The following is a 23718-nucleotide window of genomic DNA, read 5'->3' as shown; positions in this document are numbered from 1 at the left end:
CCCCCCTCCTCCTCCTCCTCTCCCGGCCGCCGCTGAGGCACCGCCGCGGAGCCGCCTCCACTCCCCCCCCCCAGCCCCTTCCCCGGCCCCGTCTCCGGTCCCGGCGCTCCCCTCCGAGCCATGGAGCTGGCGGACGGCGTGGTGTACCAGGAGGACCCCGGCGGCCCCGGCCCCGCCATGATGTCGGAGCGGGTGTCGGGGCTGGCCGGCTCCATCTACCGCGAGTTCGAGCGGCTGATCGGGCGCTACGACGAGGAGGTGGTGGCCGAGCTGATGCCGCTGGTGGTGGCCGTGCTGGAGAACCTGGACTCGGTGTGCGCCCACAGCCAGGAGACCAGCGTGGAGCTGGAGCTGCTGCGGGACGACAACGAGCAGCTCCTCACGCAGTACGAGAGGGAGAAGGCGCTGCGCAAGCAGGCCGAGGAGGTGAGGGGCGGCCGGGGCTGGGGGGGGACTGAGGGGGCTGGGGGGGGACCGGGGTTTGGCAGGGAACCGAGGGGATCCCTGCCCCTGATGGGCTGGGGCTGCGCTGCTGTGGGTGCCTGCTGTGAGCCCCCAGCCTTACTCAGCAGTCTAGAGGAGAATCCTGGAATTGTTAAGGTTGGAAAAAGCCTCCAAGATGATCTGGTCCGACCATCTCCTACTGCACCACCACCCACCAAGCCGTGTCCCTGAGCACCACGTCCAGCCCTTCCTTGAGCACCCCCAGCGATGTTGACTCCGCCACCTCCCTGGGCAGCCCGTCCCAACGCCTGACCACCCCTTCTGAAAACAAATGTCTCCTGATTTCCAACCTGAACCTCCCCTTACCACCTTGAGCCCTGTCACTAGTTACCTGCGAGAAGAGGCCAACCCCCAGCTCCCCACGCCTTCCTTTCAGGTAGTTGTAGGGAGCGATAAGGTCTGAGACTTCTCTTCTCCAGGCCAAACACCCCCAGTTCCCTCAGCCTCACCTCACAGGAGTTGTGTTCCAGGCTGTTCTCTGGACACACTCCAGGGCCTTGATGCTCTTCTTGTAGTGAGGGGCCCAAAACTGAACCCAGTGCTGAAGGAGGAGCCTGTGAGGCCTCAGCCCTGCACAGCTCGCACAGGCCTGGGACCGAGAGCACAGCCTCTTCCCCGCTGTGCTTAATGCCTGGTGGGAGCTGGCCAGCGCTGGCTGGGCTCTCTGGGCTCAAGGTTTGACGAAAAGGATGCGCTGCAAAATGTATGGAAAGAGGCACTGTCTGCACCGGTGCTGTGCAGAGTCTGTATCTAAAAGCTGCAGCTGGCAACAGGTGGTGTGGGTTGCTCAATGGCAAGCTCAGAGTTTGGATGCAACTACAAAAAATGAAGTGAAAATGCCAGAGAATTTCCTCCTCGTAAACTTGTTAACTGGATTTTTTTTTTTTTGTCTGCTAGGTTATAAGGAAATACAATAGAAGGCAGCTGCTCAGGATAGCTGCTTTCAGCCCATTGTCCTGCCAAACTCTTGTAGGAAATTGGATTGACAGCATTATCTGTAATAGAACAAGTCATCTTATAAGTCTATTTCCAGACCTCACGCCCCATGCTTGTCTCTGTGGTTGTGCTTACCTTTTTCCAGATTAGAAAAATAACAGCGCTGAAGATGAAGGCAATCATGATGAGGAAAAGTTAATTTGGAAAACATTGTTTGCCCTGTGCAGATGTTTGCATTCATTACGCCTATAAGTGAGCGAGAAATGTTGTCTTTCAAGTTGCTCCAGGGCTTCAGTAGTTTGCTGCAAACTAAGGTGCTGTCAACAGCATCCCCAGACTCTTGTACCCATGAACCATTTGTTGTCCTTGTCAGGCATTTAGTTGTTTTACAGTGCTTTCTGGACTTCAGTCTAGAGAGACTGTTGCCATAAATCACTAATTCTGACACAAGCTGCATGTAAAAGGCTTTTATTTAAATACATATTTTTATTAAGAGTGTCAGTAGAAGGGACAGATACAGATGTTTCTCTGAACTAGTTGATGAGCAAGTCAATCAAGCTTGAAACCCAGGAAGCACTTTCCAGATTAAAAAAAGCAGGCCTTGGACAGCTGAACAGAAACCATAACAATATGATGAAATAGAATATGTCATAAATTGTGTTATTCAGGCTCTTCAGAAGCTGTATGTACATATTTGTACCTCACTGTGATCAACGTTTCTTTGTGTCATGGTAAATTAAGGGGACAAGAGTTAACACTGTCTTAAAAACTACTACTTGTGCTGCAAGACAGCTCACTGATGCTTTTTAAAGAGCAATTAGATCAAAGACGGTATGTTCCATTGTGAGCACCAGGGTCATCTTTTTGGTATGTGCTGGGGTCAGTTCTGCCATACGTTTGTGAAATTGTCCCATAAAGCTTGGTACGTTCATGAGGGGTGTGTTTTATTCAGACTTGATTGATCATTGTGACTTATTTTTGAATGCTGAGGTAACCCGATGGGTGCTCTATCAGTGAAACGAGAGGGAGGGAACGTGAATGTAGCGCTGTTTTTCTTGGACAACAAGTTATTGGCTTCGTGTTTCTCTTTTCTTTCATTTTGGAAGTTGTTTGTGTGCTCTGATAGCAAAATGGAGACCTGTGAGCTACAAAGTTCAATGTTCCATACTGTCTGTTCTGACTACCCTGGAGAAGTAACGTCCCTTCTTTTTACTTTCTGTTTGCCACTGTAGGAGTATTTATTTGTGGTAATATCTCCGGGAAGATAAATGGTTTACTGTTTGAATAGCAATCTCTTTACACCGCTGTCCTAATTTGCCTCCTTTAATTCTTGAACTTAAAAAGAGCTAGGAAATGTTCTGGAAGCTGTTTTCGCTTCTGTTGCGGTGACTTTAAAATAAAGGAAGATTTCAGAAATACCAGACCTGCTTCTCAGTCCTTCAGATAGTAGTCGAGATCTTGTTAATTGCTATAAAGTCATTTGCCTGACTTTTAACATGGTTGTGCTTTGTGCAGAACTGGAGAAATAGAGGAACTCGCTAGTCTGCTGTTCTGCTTATGGTAGTGCATAACTTATCTTCCCACCTCGTAAACGAGAGGCAGCGTGCCCTGCGACAGAAGTGGGAGAGGAGGAAGGGTTTGGAGTTCTGCTCTCTTACCCGTTACTTCTGCGGGAAGCCAAAATCACTATGCCACTTTGTACTTTGGTGTGCATTGCTAGCAGGAGTTTCAGGTGGACTTGGAAACAGACAAAATCCGTCACTGTCTAGCAGTGTCAAGCAGCCTAACTTCCCTTTCAGTTTTTCTGCTGTTGGTGGGATTAAGCTGCTTTCCAGGTCTGATATTCAATATGTAGCTGCTACTTCTACAGTCATGAAAAAGGACTCACCACCATGAAGATTAGTTTAAGTAATAGCATGAACTTGATAGCTAACTTCTGTTATAGGTCTCAGAGCTTACTAAAATAGCATCAGCTCTATACTTGGTTGTTTTCAGCTCCACATTATCTACACCAAGTCTAGCTGAGCTGGTTTTCAACAGTTCCTATCTATAGGATACTCAAGGAAGAGCATGCCTTTGGCTGAAAAGCTAGCATCACTGCAATAAAAGTTACTCAAGTCTGTGTCATAGGGTAATAAAGGCTGCCAAGTAGGTGGTACCCTCAAATCAGATGTGCTCAGTACTGAACCTGGATCATGTGACAAGAAAACAAGTTAATATAGAAGGAAACAGAAGATGAAGACACACACAGGAAGAAATGTTTAATTTTGCTAGAGCTATATTACCAAGTCACTAAATGGACATGTGCTTGAGAGACTGTTCAGAATGTATAGTATATGCTTTGTTGTTTTAGTTTGTGATCCGAGTTCATGTTTATTGCAATGATTATTGCTCTAAATTTTATATAATCAATTTTAAATCTGTGTGAAGACTTCTGGAACTTATTTGCAAAGCACTCTTATACTTTATACTGGAAGTCTTTAAGAACAGGTCAGACAAATGCCTGTCTGAAGTGACGTAGTTGATACCGCCTAGAGAAAATGGGAAGGATTAAATGGGAGTTACCAAACATAGCTTGTGAAGGTATCTCAGGCTTGAATTTCAGCGGTAGGCACATGCAGAAGGAAGTGTGCATCATATCCTGTCCTTACACATCGTTATATATCAAAGTTAGGATGCAGACACCGGCATTGATCATTGCAGATTAAGAGCCTGGAAACAGGATGACCTCCTAAGGACAGTTTGAACCTTTAGATTAGAGTCTTCTGTAATCAGACTCATTCTTTTAAAGATGCACTGGTGTCCTTCAACTTGTTCTTCTCTTTTTTTCTTTCTTTCTTTTTTTTTTTTTTTTATTTGGAAAAAAGCCCCCAAACTCACTTCTCATTAGATTGCTAAGATACGGCTTTGTGGCCTGTGGAGGAAGTTGCATGAGACGAGGAACGCTAGCTTTTCTGTCTGCCTGAGTATTTTGTGTAATTAGCAGCTCAGGTTGAAATGAGAAATCCATATATCGAGTGGCCAGTGTGTTCCTATGTGTGCTGCTGCATTTACTTTAAGCAGTGCAGAGAGCGTGCCGGATTTAAGTGTGCTGTCAATGTGCTTGGCTGCAGTGACTGCTTATCTGACTGGTCTTTCCATCCTAGTCATACAGGCTTAGTCAAGGCAGGGTGACCAGCTCCCGGGGCTCTGCCTGGGCCTGCCCCGACACAGGAAGGGGAGATGAAACAGCACAGACACACTCAGCCTCAAGGACTTGGTCTGTGGCTTGATCTGGTACAGTTCTCAGCAGAGGGAGAGAAAAAAAGATCCGTCTTGAATCAGAAAGTTTTCTGAAGAGATGTAACTTGAACCCTTACTCTAACAAAGTGAAGGTAAATGAGTGAAAAACTAACAGATCATTTATTTAACTTTAATGCAAAACCACTTCTCTTGCGTGCAGTTGAAGAACATGAGAGGAAATAGGAAATAATGAAGGACTCTGTCCACAGTTTTGTGACCAACAGTGGCATTGATGGCTTTGAACGGCTGCTTAGTCAAAAGTATAATTGTCACTGGCCTTTTGCAAATTCTGAAACACATCTGACTTTAGTTGGTTCTCTGATGATTTCCCAAACAAAGATGTTATAGTTCTGTTTCATAATTCTTCTTTCATGTTTTCCCATGTTTTATGTACCAGACCATGGTGGTATTTAGCCCTGGTGCCAAATTTGCGTCCAACTTTGAAGCCCTCCTTAAAAAGGAAGTCTGCGAAGAATGAATAAGCTAGACTTGACTTGAATTTTCAATATAAAAGGGGCAAAACTATTATATCATCTGCTGCAAAGGGGAGATTGAACAAGTTTTAAGTTTGAGGTTTTTGGTCATACGCTGTCAAATTAATATTCCTAAACTGTTTTTGGAGGGCGTGATGTGCAAAGACTTTCACGTCTGTCTTTTGGAAGTGGGGGAAGAACTAACTTTTAAATTGCAGAACCTGAAGCAGTCCCACCTGGGTTAGTGTCAGCTGCTCCTCGATTGTTTCATGACTTTTGCTGCAGGCACAGTCATATGAATGCCGTTCGGAGTCCTGTGATAGCCATGTAGAGCTTGCCTGAAAGGAACTCTTGTTCTTCTGCATAGATTTTGATGCATTTGTACATTTGAAGTCATTTTTAATAAAAATCTTTTCTGATGACTGTGCTAAGCTGAAGCCCTTCCATAGGGTAAGAAGCTGTAGTCCATATGTTTGTTAAAACTTACCAGCTTATTAAAAGTTGGTGTGTGAGCGTCTGAATTATTTTTTCCACTAAATTTTTCTAGAAACACACAGGACGTGGTTATATTCAAATCACCTGTAATATTACTATTTGAAAAGCTGGTTTGTAACAGGCTCACGTGCCTTTCCTTCTGCTTGTGCACTTTGCTTTTTCTTCTGGGTGTTGTTAAAGGTTACCAGTTAAACTGATCCCCAGTGTGAAGATAGCTCGTAACCTTGTGACTGCTCCAAGGGAATCCTTCCCATTAGACACCTCCTTCCGCTCAGTCCCATCAAGTGGGCGATTTTCCCACTTCAGTGGGAGGACTGAAGGAAAGGAGGGAAGTGGGCACTGTCCTTTTTCCATTAATCCTGATGATAAAGTGAAATCAATAATTTTTTTTTTTTTTTTTAACTTGCTGGCTCTTCTCTAGTATCTGGGCTCCTTTTCTTTGCTTCCATGTGGTATCCAGCTGCAGCTTTCTTGCTGAACCCCGTTGCTGTCTGGGCTCTTCTTGGTGAAGGCCTCTGATACACTTTTCCTCGTGTCATTAGCTGTCTTAGTAGCTTTTCCTCATGCTTTGGCCTTTTCGCAGTGCTGAATGGAGCTCTGTGTGACCTAATCCATCTTTGGCTGTTCAAGGTAGTCTTTGTGCTGCCAGGACACGCTCAATTTCTTCAGGTTTTGGTTAAGATAAATTGGGAGGAAAAAAAGCTTTTAAAACTTCCATAGTGATGAATTGTTAACTTGTATGTTACAGAATGTAAATGCTGATACTTGTTGGTGAGCTCCAAAATGTTGAGTGATGCTCCTTGGTAAACCACAGTAGCAGAAGGTGGTGTGACCAGCACTATCGCAGTGTCTGTAAGTGGTTGGCTAAGCAGTTGACAGATTGGAGGAGATGGTTATTAAGCTTTTGATAAAGACTCAATGTTTTATAACCTGTTGGACAGTAGAAGCAATTGGGTGGGGATGGAAAATGTGTGATATTTTTGGCTGGCAATTGGGAGGTGTGTACTGTAGTGGCTGTGTTTTCATTTCATGGCTTCTTGGTGAAGGTGTGTGTCATAGATGTTCAGTCAAATCAAAGGATACTGAGGCCTTCTGTATTCCCATGTGGGGTTGGCAGACGGTGTGTGAAGCTGGGATAGAATAAAATAATTCATGTTTGTATTAGTACTGAGCGGGATTCTCTGAAGAAGCCGGTACTTAGATGATGGTGATTATGCGAAGCATGCTGGATGGATGGGATACTTGACCAGTGGACACAAGAGTGAATGTGGGCTGTAGAGGTGTTATTCTGGGAACCCAGTTGTATCCTTCTTTGCTGTGAAGAGCTCTGTATTGTTTCCTACATGCTTCTTGAAGTGAAAGTCTTTCTACTTAAATCTAGGAATGATCGTACATCTGTTGCTTCAATTTGATGAAATAGAAATGAAATTTGCTCATTTTAAAGTTTTTTGAACTCAAGTCTAATTTGACTATATTTTCCTGTCTAGAAATTCATTGAGTTTGAAGATTCTCAAGAACAAGAGAAAAAGGACTTGCAGACCAGAGTGGAAGCATTAGAATCACAAACTCGACAGCTTGAACTAAAAGCAAAAAACTATGCTGATCAAAGTAAGTAAAATATATATTGCACCGTGTTTAATGTGATAATAGTGTATTAGAATTTTGTTCTGTAGAATGGTAACATACATGCTGAATATCTATACTGATTTGTGCATTTTGACAAATAACTTTTAATTCCTGTGCAAGTTTGTTTTCCTTACAATTAAGGCAAAAAAAAAAAAAAATTAGATACATGCATATGGTTTATAATGTGATTCTTCTTCTATCGTATTTGTTTTCCTTTTAAATCATGCTATCTTCTTCTTTAGCAACTTTTTCAAGAGCTTTTAGAACTTGTTTTGCAATCAGTAACAAGAGAATAAGCTAACTTTCTTCCCCACAAATAAATTTGCATCTTATTAAACTGTTGCCTGTGCTAAAAATAAATGTAGTCTTTGGGTTTAGAAGTGTTACTGGATAAGAATACCTCTGCTTCTGATTCTAGTGAGCATTTATAAAACTTTGCTGAATTATTTTTAAGTCATTTAGTATTTACAGAAAATGAGTTGAGGAAGTGTACTACTTTGAGATGTTCTGTGTAATTCACCAAAATTTGTGTAAGTTTTGGAGAAACACAGCAATGTTTAGTTTGTTTGAAATATGGAAAGTTACAAAATGAATGTAATGTAGCTCTTTGTTGGACTGGTTCTTATCCAGGTGGATTCAGTGGTTGATCAAAACTTCATTGTGGGTTTTTCTACCTCTAGTTGAGGAAAGGGTAAAGAAAAAATAACAAAAAACCTCTAAACCACAAAAATATTCTCTCATTCCATCTCTTCCACCCCCAGTCTGAAAGTGAAAATGAAAGCTCTGTTGCTAATCATGGATTCATTTTTTGTTTTATTTTTTTTTGCTTCGAGTCTGTTAAGTGTTCAGTGAAGGTTCTGATCTTTGTGTTTTCATTTAACATTTTTGGGCACAGTATAGAAATGTTGATTAATGTCAATTGATGTTTTTGTCAAACTGATGAGAGGTGCTTCTGAGCTCATTTCTGTTCACCTAAGACGAGTATGCCTGGCTGTTAATATACAGCTTTTATTGCTGGCCCATGCACAAATGCAGTGACGGAGTGTTATCAAGCCTGATCAGGCTGGGATAAGATCAGCTTCTAAAAGCGAGCTGCCACTTGTCGAGTAGCTCTCTTCTCCACTGTTCTTTCCTCCTCTGTTTCTTGTCAGCCACCTTGCATGTCTGTAATGCAAGAAGTTAGAGCTTTCTTTTTTCATCCTAAGATATAATAATCTTCTGTGAAGTTTGGTTTTCAGTGTTATGAGTAAGGGTAGAAACGTAACTTTTGAGAAACAACAGAGCTGTATGGAACACTGGGTTTGGCTTATGATGTGGCTTGGTAGCTTGTCTAGGACAACATGAAAGTGTTACAAATACTTGAAATGCTGCTGATGCAGAGTAAGATCAAAGGAGCCGTAAACACAGTTGTGAACACCTAATGAATATTATGCAACTGAACTGATTTTTCAGTGATCTAAATTTCTAGGGTATGAAAACGATGCAGGTATACAGATTCTTCAAGAAGTCTAACTTTGCAGTATTATCTCTTCTATTCCATAGGCAAGGCAATTTGTGCGTCCTATGACACCAAAAATACAAGTATGTCACTTGAATTCACTGGATGCAGTTATGAACCATCTAGTTATATTTCTTTTTCTCTACGTCTGGTACTGTCTGTGCACTTAAATCAGTCTGTGGTATTGCCAGCTGTTACCACACCGACATTCTGAATAGTGGTGCTGTTATCACCTGTAATGGGACGTGCCAGTTCCTGGCACAGGGTGAGTAAGCTAGTGAAACCTGGCTTGGCCCTTCTGGGTCAGAGTACAGAGGCTGAGATAGCGACATCAGTTTATCGGAAAATGCTTCATGTATTACTTCGTACTTAGTATCAGTGGAATGTGATATACTAGATTACTTAGTATCAGTGGAATGTGATAGATACTAGACTAACCATTTTTACATCCCGTTTTCTTAGGGATCCACTTTCCAATCTCAGAATCAAAGCACTCTTGAGCCTGGCAAACATCTTTGTGAGACACTACAGTTTTGCCACAGGCACAAACCTAGGGTTTATGGTTAAGCACTTTCGTGCATATTAGATTGCAGAAATTCACCAAGTGGCCGTGCTGGTGTTTGGCTGCTGTTGAACTGCCTCAAAGTATGTGGGAGGTCTGTTTTGTTTTTCATCTGAGAACAGTGGTGTGGGTTTGGTCAAAGATGGAAATGCCAGTCTTGTGAACTAAATGGAGACCCAGGGGTTTATGCCTTGTATATTTTAATTCTTGCTGTCAAAATACAATACAGATACAAGAGTTCAGATGTTTGGTGACTTACTTTGTACCTCTTGGTGAAGAATGACAGCAAGAATGAGTCATGGGTTTGTTTTGACTCAAAATAAGTATTTTTTTTTTGTCAGTAACATAAGTCAATAAGATTTTGACTCAAAATCTAGGCTTTTACTTACATGTAAGTTACAGATAACACTGAAGTTCAAGTTGGTAAAATCTCACAATAGAGCTTATTGGCATTTTCATAATTGACTGATTTTTAGAATAAAACCCAATTAAGACATGGGGCTACATCTCTGAAGGTAGTTTCATCTGCTAGATGGTATCCAAACCTTGAGCAGGATAAATAGTACTCCCTTCTGCTAAAGAGTTCACATGTTGCTCCTCACAGAGATTGAAATGCTTTACAAATAAAATGAACTGCTTTGAAAACACTTAATCACAGTGATCTTCCCACTAAAAGAAAATATTTCTTTCAACTGAAGTATCACGTGGGATTACGTTCATAGCCACATATGTAACCAGCTGGGCTGGAATAAGTCTGCCATTTGAAATTAAAGAAGTGGAAAAGGAAGCTTAATTTTTGTCAACTAGTTTCTACATTATTGTGGTTCACTTCCCACCCACCACGTTACTGATTTAAACGTTTGCTGTCAGCTGCAGCCTAGACCAGTGACCTACCATGACAAAACATTTCCCGGAGGAATGGGGAAGGGGCAGAGGGGGACAGCTTGGCCTGGTGGCACCGCTGAGAGTGCACGGAGCTGCTGTAGATGGTGAAAGCCTGTGTGGCAGGGGCAGATGCACGTCTGGCTATCACTTGCACAATATAAAGCACCTGATCCTTGGTTTTGGTGGGTTGTGGTGGTTGTCGAAGTCAAGTTTGCTGCCAGAAAATAGAAGTGGCAAGTTGCATCCTGGGATATTTTGGTAAACTTTACAACTGCTTGAAGTAGAGCAAAGGTGTAAGGATTTGTGACTTCTATTTGAGTGCAGGAATGTGCTGCTGTGGCATGGCTCTTTGGCCTGTCATCCATTTACTCGTCTCATTTTGCACTGCTACTTTTCTCTGTGACTTTGCATTGTCTGCCCCTCTCCAGCCCTGCATTGGCAGCCTTGGCTGTCATTGTTACCTGTGCAGGGAGCACAGGGAAGTCTGGCCCTGTGGCTAGTGGAAGTAAAAGCAAATTAAGTCTCCAGGATCTATCTTCATGATACTTGTCTTGGGATAATGTCAGTACAAGCAGTTTCAGAAGCTCTTGCTGTCAGTCTTAAGAAAAATTTTTACTCGGAGAGCAGATGTCTCTTTGGCTTTATTGCTCGAGTAGACTTCTGGATTTTTTTCTTGACAGCAGAGGGCACCTGTGAACATTGCAGGGGTGTGCCAGGCATGGATGTGCTGGTGTTTCTTGTTTCAAATTAGAAGCTTTAACACTTCAATTCTTCTCTTCCCCTTCCCATCCCTCACACTTCAGACAAGTGTCTGAGGCTGACACCAGTCTTTGATAACCCTGAACATCTTTATCAAGAGCTTTAGATAACTGCCTAACAGTTTCACATTATTTTAAGTCTTGATTGTAGCGATGCCACTAGCTCTGCTTGTAACTAGCTTGCAGCCTTAAGAAGTTTCAAATTTCAATCTTGAATCTGGAAAATCAGGCTCACAGAGCTGTTTAAAAACTTGTAGTACAAATGCATACCTTGCTTGTCCAGCTGAGCTCCACAATTGCACATGCTGTGTTGCTGTGGGTGTTGCTTGGTCTGGTTACTAAATGGGGTGTGAGTCTTGCGGTGCTCCCCTGGTGCCCCAGTGAATTCTGTGGGAGCTAGAGAAGTTTATTCTTTTCCCTCCTTGCATCACTCTTTGGGAATATCAGGTGGCTTGGTTTGTTTGTTTTGTGAAAGGCAACTATAGTATATCTTGTGGCTTATTGCGTAAGTGAACAGCTTTGGGATGTGCTTTCTGGAGGAATGGTTTTTCGGGTTAACTTATTCACAAGGATAGTCGGGTTTAATCCCAAGAGAAATTGGGGGGAAAAAAAAGTCATCTGGATGAATCAAGTGCTTTCTGATAGTGGTGGTAGGCTCTGGGAGTTGAGAGATTTGGTTTCTTTTCTGGATCTGCCTAGTGCTTAAATATAACCAAGGTATCGTGCCACATTTGACAGGACAACTGAAGCACAGATATGTTTCCATACCTCATAAGTTTATCAAACATAAACTTCCTAAGTATGCTTGTTAGATTTTATTTGGAAAAAACTAAATATAAAATTAAACCTCTGTCTTCAGAGCTGGGGACATTGTGCCACAACTGTTGGGTTGACTATTTCCCACATCAGGTGACATAACTCAGCAATTGATACTGCTGGCTGTAGGTTTTATTTGGGATATGAGGCAAATGTTTTGGCAGCTGATGTAAACATGCAGATTTGTTTTCCTCCTATGCTAAACAGAGCTGTTGCTTTTACTGACTTCAAGAGATCGCAGGACTGGTTACTGTTGTGAATCTTCTGCAGATGTTTGCTATTCATTTTCATCTGAACTTGCCAGATACCAGCATTATTACAGCGTACACCAAGATGGACATCTTGATCTACAATCTGAAGGCACCCAGTGCCAGAGATCTGCTGACACCTTACTGCAGAAGCAATTGGATGTAGACGTGTGTAGTTAACAATGAAACTTTAATATGAACTTTCACCTGTGAAACCTAACATTGGTTTGAGGTGTGACTCGTGACTTGAGTATCTGCACACGTGATAATGTCAGCAACTGGTGTGAAATACAGCTGTTGGTAATGCTATTTATAGGTACGGCTCAACTGGAGTGGTTTTTCTAAGGAGTTCAAGAGACCTTTTTGGTAGATCCTCAAGCTGAGAAGCTAAGGCTTGTTCAGGGGAGGTCTTTATTCCCATGTATTTCTTGAAGACTGAAAGCAGGCTCTTTTCCAGCAGAAAAGGAATAGAGCATATCAAGTTCTTGTATTTCTTGATTAATGAATTTGGACCTTAGTTTGCTGGGTTCTCCTCAGCGTTGCTCATCTACATTGGCTTGTTGACAAGGCACAGATACTCCCCCTCCTTCTACACTGTGCTGTGGGTATCGTTTACTAAACTTGAAGAACCGTTCTGTGAGGAGGAGTGTGAGCATCAAAGTGTGCCAGAAACAAACACTTGTTTTTGACTAAAGCCTTTCTCAGTTGCTTGGAGAGGTGACGAGCCTGGCGGCGTTTCAGGAGCTCCCTGGGTACCTCCAGCTGCTCTTGCACCAAGGGGATGTTTATTTCCCAGCTCTGCACTCCAGCCAGAGCATCTGTGACAAGGCACTGCTGTTAGGAAACAAACCAGCTCCTGCCGTGGGGAGTTCGGACCTGAAGGTGTCTGGTACCTTTCCGCTTGAATGCGAGTGTGGAATTATCATCTATACCCCCTCTGTTAGTTCTTTATGCTGTGAAAAAGGTGAAGACCAACAACAGTGCTATTACAGCTTCAGTTATGGTTCCTTTTTACCTTCTTAAAATAGTTTTCCAATGCTTAATTTTTATGGGCATCTGTGGGCTGCCTTATGTTGAGAGACTATAGTGGTACCTGGTGTTTCTGCGTTGTGGGAATCAGTCGTCCACTAGATGGAGCAGAGGCTACAGTTAGCTCGGGAGGTTGCACTAAGTCACGCTACAAGGCTGGAGGCTAAACCAAAATGGAGTAGAAAATGAGAGCAGTGATTGGTCTGCTGTGAACTAATCTATTAATATACCTGAGCAAAAGTGGTCAGAGTAGGTTGAAATCTGCTGACATGTAATTAACTGCTTGTGGAAATCTATTTTTTAAATTGAGTGGCATGCCAGTGGTTTAGGTGCTGAATTTTGTTATAACTCTATTGTTGTTTTTCTCTAACAATGGAGAAAAGCTTTAAAAGCTTTTTTTTTTTTTTTTTTTTTTTTTTCCCTAAGACTCCTGCGTTCGCAAGTTGTCTGGGTTATCTGGCTTTAAACACGAGCCCAGTCTGCTGTCTTCTGCATTTATGTTGACTGGATTTTTTTGGAAAAAGTGACTTGCTTTAGTAGCCAAATGTATAAGCAAATATATTACTTTTCAAAACAAACACTCAAAACTTTCCTCAGTGAAACACTATTTTGGCCAGAGAACAAGGGAGAAGTTAGTAATAGATCCAATTTTTGATTTGATTTTTATAGAAGTTGGCTTGTACATATCCTTGTTCATTTGAATTTCAGTCTCTGTGAGGGAGCCTGGCAGTGCAGCTGTCTGCATTAATATAATGAAATGGTGGTAGCAGAAAGTTGAAGGAGCATTTTTGAAGTTATGTCAAGCTTTTGATGATAAATTTCTATGATTTGGAGGTTTGTTTGATACAGTGGGTACTTGAACAGTCCAGAGATGGCAGCAACAAGACCTTGGAGCTTTGTGTGTTATTTGCAATCAGTAGAGCATTATCTTGACAATGAAGTTACCTGATTTAGTGCCCTATTTTTGAACTGCAAAGTAGATCTGCAGTTCACAGCAGTAAGAGCTACTCGAAGATGCTGGTTGACAAGGAATTGAATTTGCCACTTGTATTAAAAAATTGTTTTCTGTGCTGATTATTTCCTGGTCTTATCACTTTTGGGTTAAATAATTGCTTGACAGCTTCAGTGCTGGTTTCAGGCAATGTCTGATGTCTGTCCTTTAGCAACTTACTAGATCATGAGGTCCTACTGGCTCATAGAATCGGTTGTGCTTGGTCTGTAAGTTAACTTTGCTATGGGACTTGCATTTAAGAACAGATCTGGATGAGAACTGTTCAAGGAGAGCTTTCAGATGGCTTCAGTGCCAGGAAGGGCTTGTCGGTGAGCTGGATCTGTGTCCTGGTTTGTGTAGCAGGAACTTGCCATTCCTCTTGAAGGTGCCACACAGGTTGGATTTGGTGTTCTAGCAGGTCTGTTTCTCTTTCTCCCCCTCAGGCTTATCAGCAGTTTGAGGCAGAGGACAACATACAGATGGAGGGTGTTCCAAACTTGGTAAAAGCCATCAGACTTGGGAGGTAAGCTCTGATTTTTGAACAGGCAGGGTAGGCAGCTGTGCTGCCTAATTCTTTGTAATGCTGTCAAGTGGTAGAAACTCCAGAGGCTTGTCTAGTTTAATGTGTAACCTCCTTTTTTTAGGTTCAATTGATTTGATTTGAGAGGACTTCAGTTAAGACCAGTGCTTCAGGTCATTGAATGTGTTAGGATATTGATAGTGCTGGAGAAGGTTGCAGACAGACCTTGAGCGTGAATTTGTGATGGTGTGCCAGTAGGATGCTTTCACATTGGCCTAAAAATAGTAGGGAACCTGCGTTTTGTGCTCTTCCTTTTAAAGCTGAGTCTTTTTTGTTGTAGAATGTCAACAAAGCCCACAGTGACGTAATATGAAGACCTTTCCATTTTTGAAAGGTGGACTTGCAGCCATGAGCGGTGGCACTCTTTCGGTGTTTATTACGTTTTGCCCCTGTAGTATCTATCATAAACTTGCACTGTATCTCACATGATGTAACAAGGATATAATGGCTTTATAAAGCCATTATGACAGAGGCGGTGGATACTTTGCTTTCAGGTTGTGCTCTTGCATGGCAAAACACATGGGAAACTTCATACGTATGGCAGTGATGGCAGCTAAAGGGTTTTTAACTTTGTTCCCTGAAGCATTCGGACAATGTGCAGCATCAAACTGATTTCATCAGCTACCCATTAGGAATTCAACATCTTAGGAAACGTCAGAGGTGTTTTTAATGTTGTTACTTTAAACAAAAATGTGACCTTTGCTTGGATCCCTGGCTGGCAGGCTCTTTGCGGACCCAGCGGTGTTAGGCAGTGCCGGCACGGTTCCTGCTTCGGGTGGATGTTATCAGGGCAGTTCCAGACTTCCACTCTTTTGTGTGGTGGAGTAAAACAGAGCTGACAACAATGCAGTTTAAATGTGCTTCTGTGTGCCATTGGAAGGCATTTCTTCTGTCTCCTATTTCATTGCTGTGAACTTCCTCTTGCTGCTGACAGGAGTGTTTATTTAATAGTGACTTTATTAGTTCCTCTAAGGTTTGGGGGCCAGAACCTTATGGTCTTCCTCAAGTCTTCTGGCTGTTCTTCACCAGGTGCAGGTACCCTCTGTGTTTAGGAGTGTGGTGATCTCTGATCCCAAGGGAATATCTGATCTCTTCCATGGTGTTTAACTGGAAAAGGGAAGTGTGCTCTGTTGGCTGATGTTTGGTTTAGATCATCTCTTTGGGGAAACATGTTCTGTGTCAAATAGGTTTCCAGTGTTTATTGTCCTGTTGGTATTGGAAAAGCTTGTTTTGAGGACTGTTAATATGGTATCTGAGGTACATAAACTTAGCATACATCTGCTTGTGGCTGAAACTGCCAGCTGTAGAAGTGTGATGTGAGCATTAAGAAACTGGAGACAACTCCCAGAAGAAAACTGGGAATGAGAAATGCAACTTTCTAGGGCGTTCATATTATTTTTAAACTTCCGTGCATAAGTAAACCTGATCTTGAGTAACCATTTTTATGAAGATCTCCTCTTTGAATATTCAGTAACTGTATTTATGTACTACTGTTTTCTATTACTTGATTTCAGGAACTAATTAAAATTGGATGATAGGAGAAAATAGCGTGCTTCATTATGGAACCGCAACCCTTGTGAAAGTGTTTGCTGTGTAGCTAATTATGGGAGGTGCCTTTGTGGGCTTCATGAAGGAAGGTTACAGACAGCTGTGAAGAAAGAAGCGTGTTTGTAGCACCTAGAGCACCACTTTAATTAATTTCCACTAAATACGTTGCATAAAGTAATTCTCCCAGAATCTTCCAGCTCAAGTTCATCTCCAGGACTCAGTGTTGGTTGTGGTGCCCAGATGCCAGTGTATCGAGCGGTTTGGGGGTGCCCCACCGTTGTCTCCACCAAACCCTGCTGTGGTTGCCTTGAATCACAGCCTTGGTTGCTGTCAGGAAGCAGCAGGGATCCACGTGGAGCTTGTGTTAGTTGGTGTGGGGCTGTGGAGGGCCCCTGGGCCTGTGCCGGGGCACTTGGAAACCGTTTCTAGGGAAGGGAGCAGGTTTCACAAAACATGAAGCTAATTAGCAATGCAGTTTGCATTTCCATCACTTCCAGGCCGTTTGCCTGTCCTAAAGCAAGGTCTTGTGCAGCTGAAAGGCTTCCAGGTCTGTGGGGGGGCAGAGAGGCAGCGGGGACTTGAATGTGGAGCCCGGAGATGGACATTGCCAGGAGGAGCTGCAGGCGCTGCTGGGGCCGTGGGGAGGTAGAGCTGCTGCAGCCCGGCCTGCATCTTCTCCCTGGGTAGGGCTGGGATGCCTCCCATGGGCATTTCATGCAAAATGTAGGTTTTTTTTCTGACTATTATGCCTGCCATTTTAAGATACTGGGTAAAATTTTTATGTCAAGCTTTGTAATTACACATTTTGACACTTGTTTCTGTAGGCACTTACATGGGCTTCCCTTTAACTGTATGAGGAGGTTTAAAATGTCTATCTAAAAATAATAAACTAAATTCTTCCATTCATTAGATATCATTTTTGTGTCCTGCATTGCCTCTCAAAGCTGTGTATTGCCATGTGTATTGTGCTGTAAAATATATGGTAGGATGGAAATACTTTTACATCGCTTCCTGTTATTTGACCCGAAGAGCTTTTGTTCAGTCTGATAATGGTGCAGAATTGGAAGCATTCAATCTTGCATTAGTGTAAATAAAGTTTGATTTGATACTTTTGGTGAGGTATTTATAGGTAGAGTGCAAAAGGTTGTGTCAAGAAACTTAATGTTCTTATAAGAGCGAGATTAGATTAGGAGCTAAGAGTGTTTATACAGATTTGGGTGAACAGACAATTGCGTATTTTGGTTCCAGTGTTTAACTCTGGCAAAGGTTTTTTGATTGGAACCTACTTGCAATAAAGCACTGTGCCAAAATACAGATGTATGGAGCTAAAAAGAGATGAGAATTGACTTTCAGAATACCCAGTCAGCAATGGCAAAATGTGCAAATACCAAAGAAAATGCTAGCATTCATCTTCAGATAATGTGTTTGGCAATGAGTCTCTGGAGGTGAGTAACTATAAATTCTAAGTTTCCCAGGAGTATTTAAACAAATGGAGTATGGGAAGCTACTTCATGGCAAATGGAATAAGGGAACTGCAGTTACAGAATTTGAGACTCATCCTTATATCCCATAAATACCATGTCACAAAATACCCAAAGAAAAAGATGTCTTTCCCATTTAAGACTGGCAGCAAGAAGTGTTTTCTGTTTTAATGGGGGAAAAAAAGTTGTTCTTTCACTTTTTTCCTGAAGGGGGGAAAAAAAAGTCGGTTTGTTCCAGATCGTCTGCTCTTTAATATTATGTAGTTTCTGAAATGTTACTTTAATCTGCTAGACATATCTTTAATTTGGAATGCCTACACAAGTATTCGAATATTTTCTTTCACTGAATTTATTGTATTACTGCATTATTATTACCTCAGTGGAATATGAGTGAATGCTAGCATAAAAGCCTTAATTTCTGTACCACAATGCGTGACTTGAAGCTATTTCAAAATACCTTGTTTAGATTTGTACCAGTTAAACGCCTCTGGAGATGTCTAGTCATATTTTAGGAAAGCAGGGTAGAACTTCTGCTGGAGCTTGCAACTCTCATCCTATATGATGTGGTTTCTGCCTCTTGGGTTTTTTATGTTCATGTGTGGAAAAGATCTGGATTGATACAAGCTGTTCTTGAACATAGAAGTCCTGTCATTGAACTAGCATCAGCCAGGGAAAATAGTGCTCTGTCTTTCTTATGGGGACTGCAGTTTGTAACATTGTACTCCTGTTGGTGTGTTCAGGAACCTCAAGTGATGAGAGTGTAAGGAGGAACCGATGTACTTTCTATTCTGCTCTTTGCTATTCATTGCCAACAATATTCTTGTCTCTGATTTGTCCAGGATTAAGCAACTAGATCAGAAGTTTTTTAGGTTTATGAATTTAATTCCTTTCTCAATTTTTGTCTTCTAGTTAGCAGACTGGAAGAGAGGGAAGCAGAACTCAAGAAAGAATACAATGCTCTTCATTCAAGACACACAGAGGTAGGTCATTATAACAAGATACTGTAAAAATGTATGTCTAAGGAAGATGTCCTATCCCGAGCAACTGAAAATTATTGCGTATTTAATCTATTCACTGATACTCTGATACTTGGATATTTGTTTTCTTAATGTTGGTTGTAACCAGGTGTCACTTGAGACTTAGTTTTCATCTCATTCATATCCACGCATATGTTTTTTTCCATGTTAGTTTGATTATACCTTCTGTAGCTTTCTTACACTTTCAGAATCCAAAAAAAAAAAAGGAATTTGCTTTTTTGTATTTTAAAGACAGTTTTTGAAAGCACGCTAGCAGATTTCAAAGAAATAGAAACAAAAAAAAGTTGTCCTTCTCCTGAGCATCATGATCAGAAAACCTTGCCATACTTATTGATAGCTGTTTAAAAAAAAAAAAGTTATTGCTGATAAACACAGGACAAGTTTGACTTTGTCTATTAAGTTAAATAAAAACAAATAGCCACACTGCTAAAAGAACGTTCTGTAGCATAAAGGGATTTGCAATGCTTTGATTTTTAACTGCAGGTTGTTTTTCCCATGCAGGGATGCTTACTGCCTAGTTAGCGTATTTATTTTCGTAAGGAAATCCCTATGTTCTTTGAATAATTCTGATCAGTCTGAAGTACTCAATAGCACAATTCTCGTTCTTTCCCCTTACTCTGATTGCTTTGCCTTTCTTATTTGAAAGATCAGATAGCTGGTTTGGGAACATTAGTAACAGAGGGGAATGTGATATTGACTATTTGTAGTTTGAAGGATGTGGGGGAAGGAGAAGCAAGCATTAGTGTTGGGTTTGGTTACCTTTTAATACGTAGCATACTCATCTTAAAATTGCTTTAATACTGACAACAGCTGGAAGTCATTTGGAATGGCAGCCAGCATATAGCATTCAAGTATTGCATGACAAGACCTCTGCTTTTCGTATTTTTATAATGTTGCATTTGCTGTAATTTTAATGTATTTAAGATCACATTTGTTACTAAATAGTTACTTTAGAAGCTGCAGCTGTTGAAAACTGGAAACTTAAGTAAAACACGAAGTGACAAAGGTTAATGCTGCTCAGTTGTAGGCTTGCTTCCTTTTGAGTTGAAAGTGCTTCAGAGTACTGTGTGCCTTCACAGGTTTGGTTTAGTTCAGTTAGACCCTACGAGTTACTACCACAATAGAAATGGCACAATTTTTTTATCAAATCTTCTTTTGCAGAGTTTGAGTTAACTAAATGTGTGGGGTACCAGTAATTCACTGAAATGCTAATGAAACATTCTGAATATCTTTTTACGTAGGTTTTGCTCCAAAATGGACAACAACCTTTGCTGGTTTGATTCCAATTTATTAAATGCTCTTACATCTTACATTCACTTTCTTTGGTGTAGGGAGAAGGTTGTCTTGGGTTTTATTGTCACTGAGGTGATTATGTCCTTCCTTCATAAAGAAATGAGTTGTAATGTGATATGGCATATCCATATCTCTGTGCTCCTAAAAACAGGTCTCATGTTTTCTGTGCTTCCCTTCAGTATGCTTGCTTCCTTTGTTCTTCATTTGTTCCCTTGTTTTAGTATTTTGACATGTTTCACCTCTTTCTTTGTTTAGCCAACTTCTTACAATTCAAAATACTAAGGAAATCAGGGTGATGCAGAAAAAACGTTTTACATCGTTTCTAAAAACAAACACCCTTGCCATAGGATATTTCTGCTTTTGTGTATGTAGACTTTGATCTCTGTCTTTAGGTGACATGTATATATGTTACAAAGGCGCACAAAACTCTCAGGCCATCAGCTGACATCTACTGAAATACAACAGTATATTAAAGATAAAGCATGGAGAATTGACGGGGTAATGAACTTGTAGGCTGAGAAAGCTCAGCTCTGGAGTGGGGACTAAGGACAAAGCTCCCAGCAGTACGATTGTTTTTAGAAGGTTAGGGGTCTTTTTAACAGCTGTGACAGTCCTCAGGAAGTAACTAGATATTCTTTATCTGTGCTCTTAACTATATTTTTTATTACAATTAGACCATTGCCAATTTTGTAATCTGTGAATTTGTGAGACAGTCTGAGGTATGTCAAGAAGATCAGCATTTTATTGCAGGTTTCTGGTGTGTGTTTGAGACTTAAGGACTGGAAGAGACTGATAATAGTCCCCTTCTTCCCTCTTCCCCTTTGTGATTTCCTGCTTCCCCTTCTCCCAACAGACAGATCTTCATGTTTTAGGTCTGTGCAGGTCCTAATGCAAGGTATTTTAGCAAATGCTCAATCTACTTTAAGCAGTGTTATCAAGTGCACAGATTTAAATACTTCGATCACAATACATATTTGTAAAACCTTTTGTATGTTATTTTTTGTAGGAAGGAATACTTTTTTCCTTCTGAATCAGCTTCACTATTGTCTTTTGCAAGTAATCTGCTTTTGGTACTTACTGAAATGACAATTGTTTCCCTTTCAGTTGACCAGATAACGAATGGAGTATTAGATTTTTTTAGTGAAGATGTTGGCAGTGATTGCTCTGACAGATGTCACATAAAAGATGCAGCTTGCCTGTATTTTCTGCCGTCTTAATTTCTACCAATTTTTCTCTATTCTCCCTGCCTTTGCTATTTGCTTCCTTTCATCCTCCTCTGCCCAGCTTCTTTAATCACGATTTAATATTTCAGACTTGGATGGCTTCCTCTTCTAACTCTGAACTTCCCTGAGGCTCCGTGGCCATGCTGTCAAGTGCTAGGAGTGCTCAGCAGTGCAGCCTGCTAGGGACGGTGCTCTGCATTGCAGCCAAGGGCACCAGCCTGCCCTGGCAGTGAGGCATCTGTGCAGCTGCAGAGGCAGCAGGACTGCCCTGACTTGTTAAAGCTCACAGAAGAGGCTTTAGCCCTCTTCATCCTTCTGTCAAATTAGCCTATGTCTGTCTTCCCAGTTCTACATACACTGGGAGATGAGCTAATGGGTGTGAGTGCCATATATTCCGTAAGCTTCCTTCCCTTCTAAGCCTGTGCTTGAGCTAACTGGCTTGATTTTAAGTGGATTAGGGTGTGATAACCTCAGCGTTTAGTTGGCACATTTGAAGGTGGAGCACAGCTAGGCATTTGTAGCAGATACTTGAGATGTTGGCTTGTTGCGTCAGAACAGAATGCATGAATGCATCCTGGACATGTCCTCACATCCTTGTGGTGATTCCCTGCTTAGCTAACGTGCTCTGCTCCTTTGTCTTTTTGTTGCTTACAGCTGGTTTTTGGTTTTCCACCAATATTGCTACGGTTTAACACTCAGAATGGATGAGCAATAAAGCAGCATGCTGGAGTTCCTGGATTCTAACTTCTGGAACTTCTGGAGATGTATGTTGTTTTCCTCTTCCTAGAGCTGTAAAGGGCCAGGTGTAGGAAATGATCACGCAGCCATGATGACAGTATGCTAAAAAGCTAAAGGGTTGGACATGGTCTAATCCAAAAATCTCTTTTTATAGAATAAAGAAAAAAATTCTGGTACGCAGTTATAACTTATCTCAAATACAATTTTGGTAAATATAAAATTGACTCCTTACATTGCCTGTATAAGAGCAGACCTGTTATCTGCATGTACCTGCTGGAGATTGCTTACCTGTGCTGCAAAGAGGTGATGCGCTTGCTTCTTGGGACTCAGAGCAAACCCCTAAAGTAGCATGTAAAGGGGCATATTTTCTTTTGATAGGGCACTCTTAGTCTTCAGACAAACCTTTAAAAAATTGTTACATGTTCATTGCTCAGGAAACCAGGGCAAAGCACTTCTTACTATTTACTTGAGAGTTGACTAACACCTGTAGCACCTCTCTGCGCAGATTTCCAGAATAAAACTTCTGCTTAAGCAAGCACTTTTTTATCTTTTGGGAAACACAAGGGTAAGATGGTTCGATATCGCTCTTCCTGACACAGAGAATATGGGCTTAGTTTAATGAAGCATAATTGGGCCATGCAAATTTCTCACTGTTTTGCACTGATACAATGTGACAGAACAGTGAGCCTATCCCTGGCATTGGGTGTGCACTTTGTCAGGTTCAGTTGGATAAACAAGTGTCCTGGGCAGGTCACGGTGTGGGGAAGCAGGAAGAGAAGGCTAAATGGAGAGGGATGCTTCCAGCTTTGTCTGAGCCTGGGGACCACACTTGGTGTCTTTGAGGTTATACTTCGGATATTTGTTACAACATATTGTTTTTCTCAAGCCTTATGCTAAACATTGGCACCTTGATGTAAAAACCTGGATTTAGCATCTTTACATGTTATTGTAACTGCCAGCAACATCGTCTTTTATGTGGATAAAGAAGCATCTGGTTCATCAGTGGGAATGTTACCGAGGTGACAAGCTCATCACAAACCCTTAAAGGTAAAAGAGTTACATGGAAGTTCATTTAGGACTCATGTACTAAATCAAGGAGATTCTAAAAACGTCCATTACCTTAATAGGTCTAGATTATGTGGGACACAGAAATGTCTATATATACACAGTTGGTCACCTGTTCCCAAAGGGAAGAGCTGCTTGTGCCAAACCTGGCTGGATCTGCAGACTGAACAGTGAGCACTGTCGTGCAGAGCCTCGTCTGACAGTGAGAGAATTGCCAACTGCTGTCCTCAGGGGGCTGAAGCCTTGACACGAAAAGGAACAAGAAGAGAAAGGAAGGCATGAAGGAGATGCTTTCAACTCGGTTAAAGAAAAATGCTCAGACTGTGGTTATGGATTTATACACCTTTGTGGCAAAAGAAGTAAAAGGCTTGTGTATATTGAGGGATTATTTGTAAGGGTAGGAATACAAACTAGTGCCAGGATGTTCGTCTTTCACTGAGCACAGAAGTTTGAGGGAGAAAAACCTGTAATATTTCATACTTCTAGAACTTGTCACATGCCGTATGTGTTAACGAAACTGAGCGTTTTTTGAGATGGAAAGACATTGGATGACTGTTGCTGCTGTTCAAGGGGAATGACTTGAGTATTGATGCAGTAATGTGTTCAAGCACTCATTATAGTTGTCTATTTCATGTGCCCTGAAATGAGCG

The 23718-nt window shown here is 41.6% G+C and overlaps 1 protein-coding gene across 1 annotated transcript in view; it reads left to right on the top strand.

Moving 5' to 3' along the window:
* Window positions 1-23718, top strand: part of SPAG9 (sperm associated antigen 9) — a 63178-nt gene continuing 39460 nt past the window's right edge. Inside the window, exons 1-3 of the mRNA XM_084298558.1 lie at window positions 1-426; window positions 7178-7298; window positions 18622-18692. Coding sequence (XP_084154684.1) covers window positions 121-426; window positions 7178-7298; window positions 18622-18692 — 498 coding nt within the window. The 5' untranslated portion in view covers window positions 1-120. The remainder of the gene's footprint in view (window positions 427-7177; window positions 7299-18621; window positions 18693-23718) is intronic.

Source organism: Netta rufina, assembly GCF_964035555.1.
Source record: "Netta rufina genome assembly, chromosome: 19".
Classification (NCBI taxonomy): Eukaryota; Metazoa; Chordata; class Aves; order Anseriformes; family Anatidae; genus Netta; species Netta rufina.
Note: the sequence above shows the minus strand (reverse complement) of the source record. Positions and strands in the feature narration are given on the sequence as shown.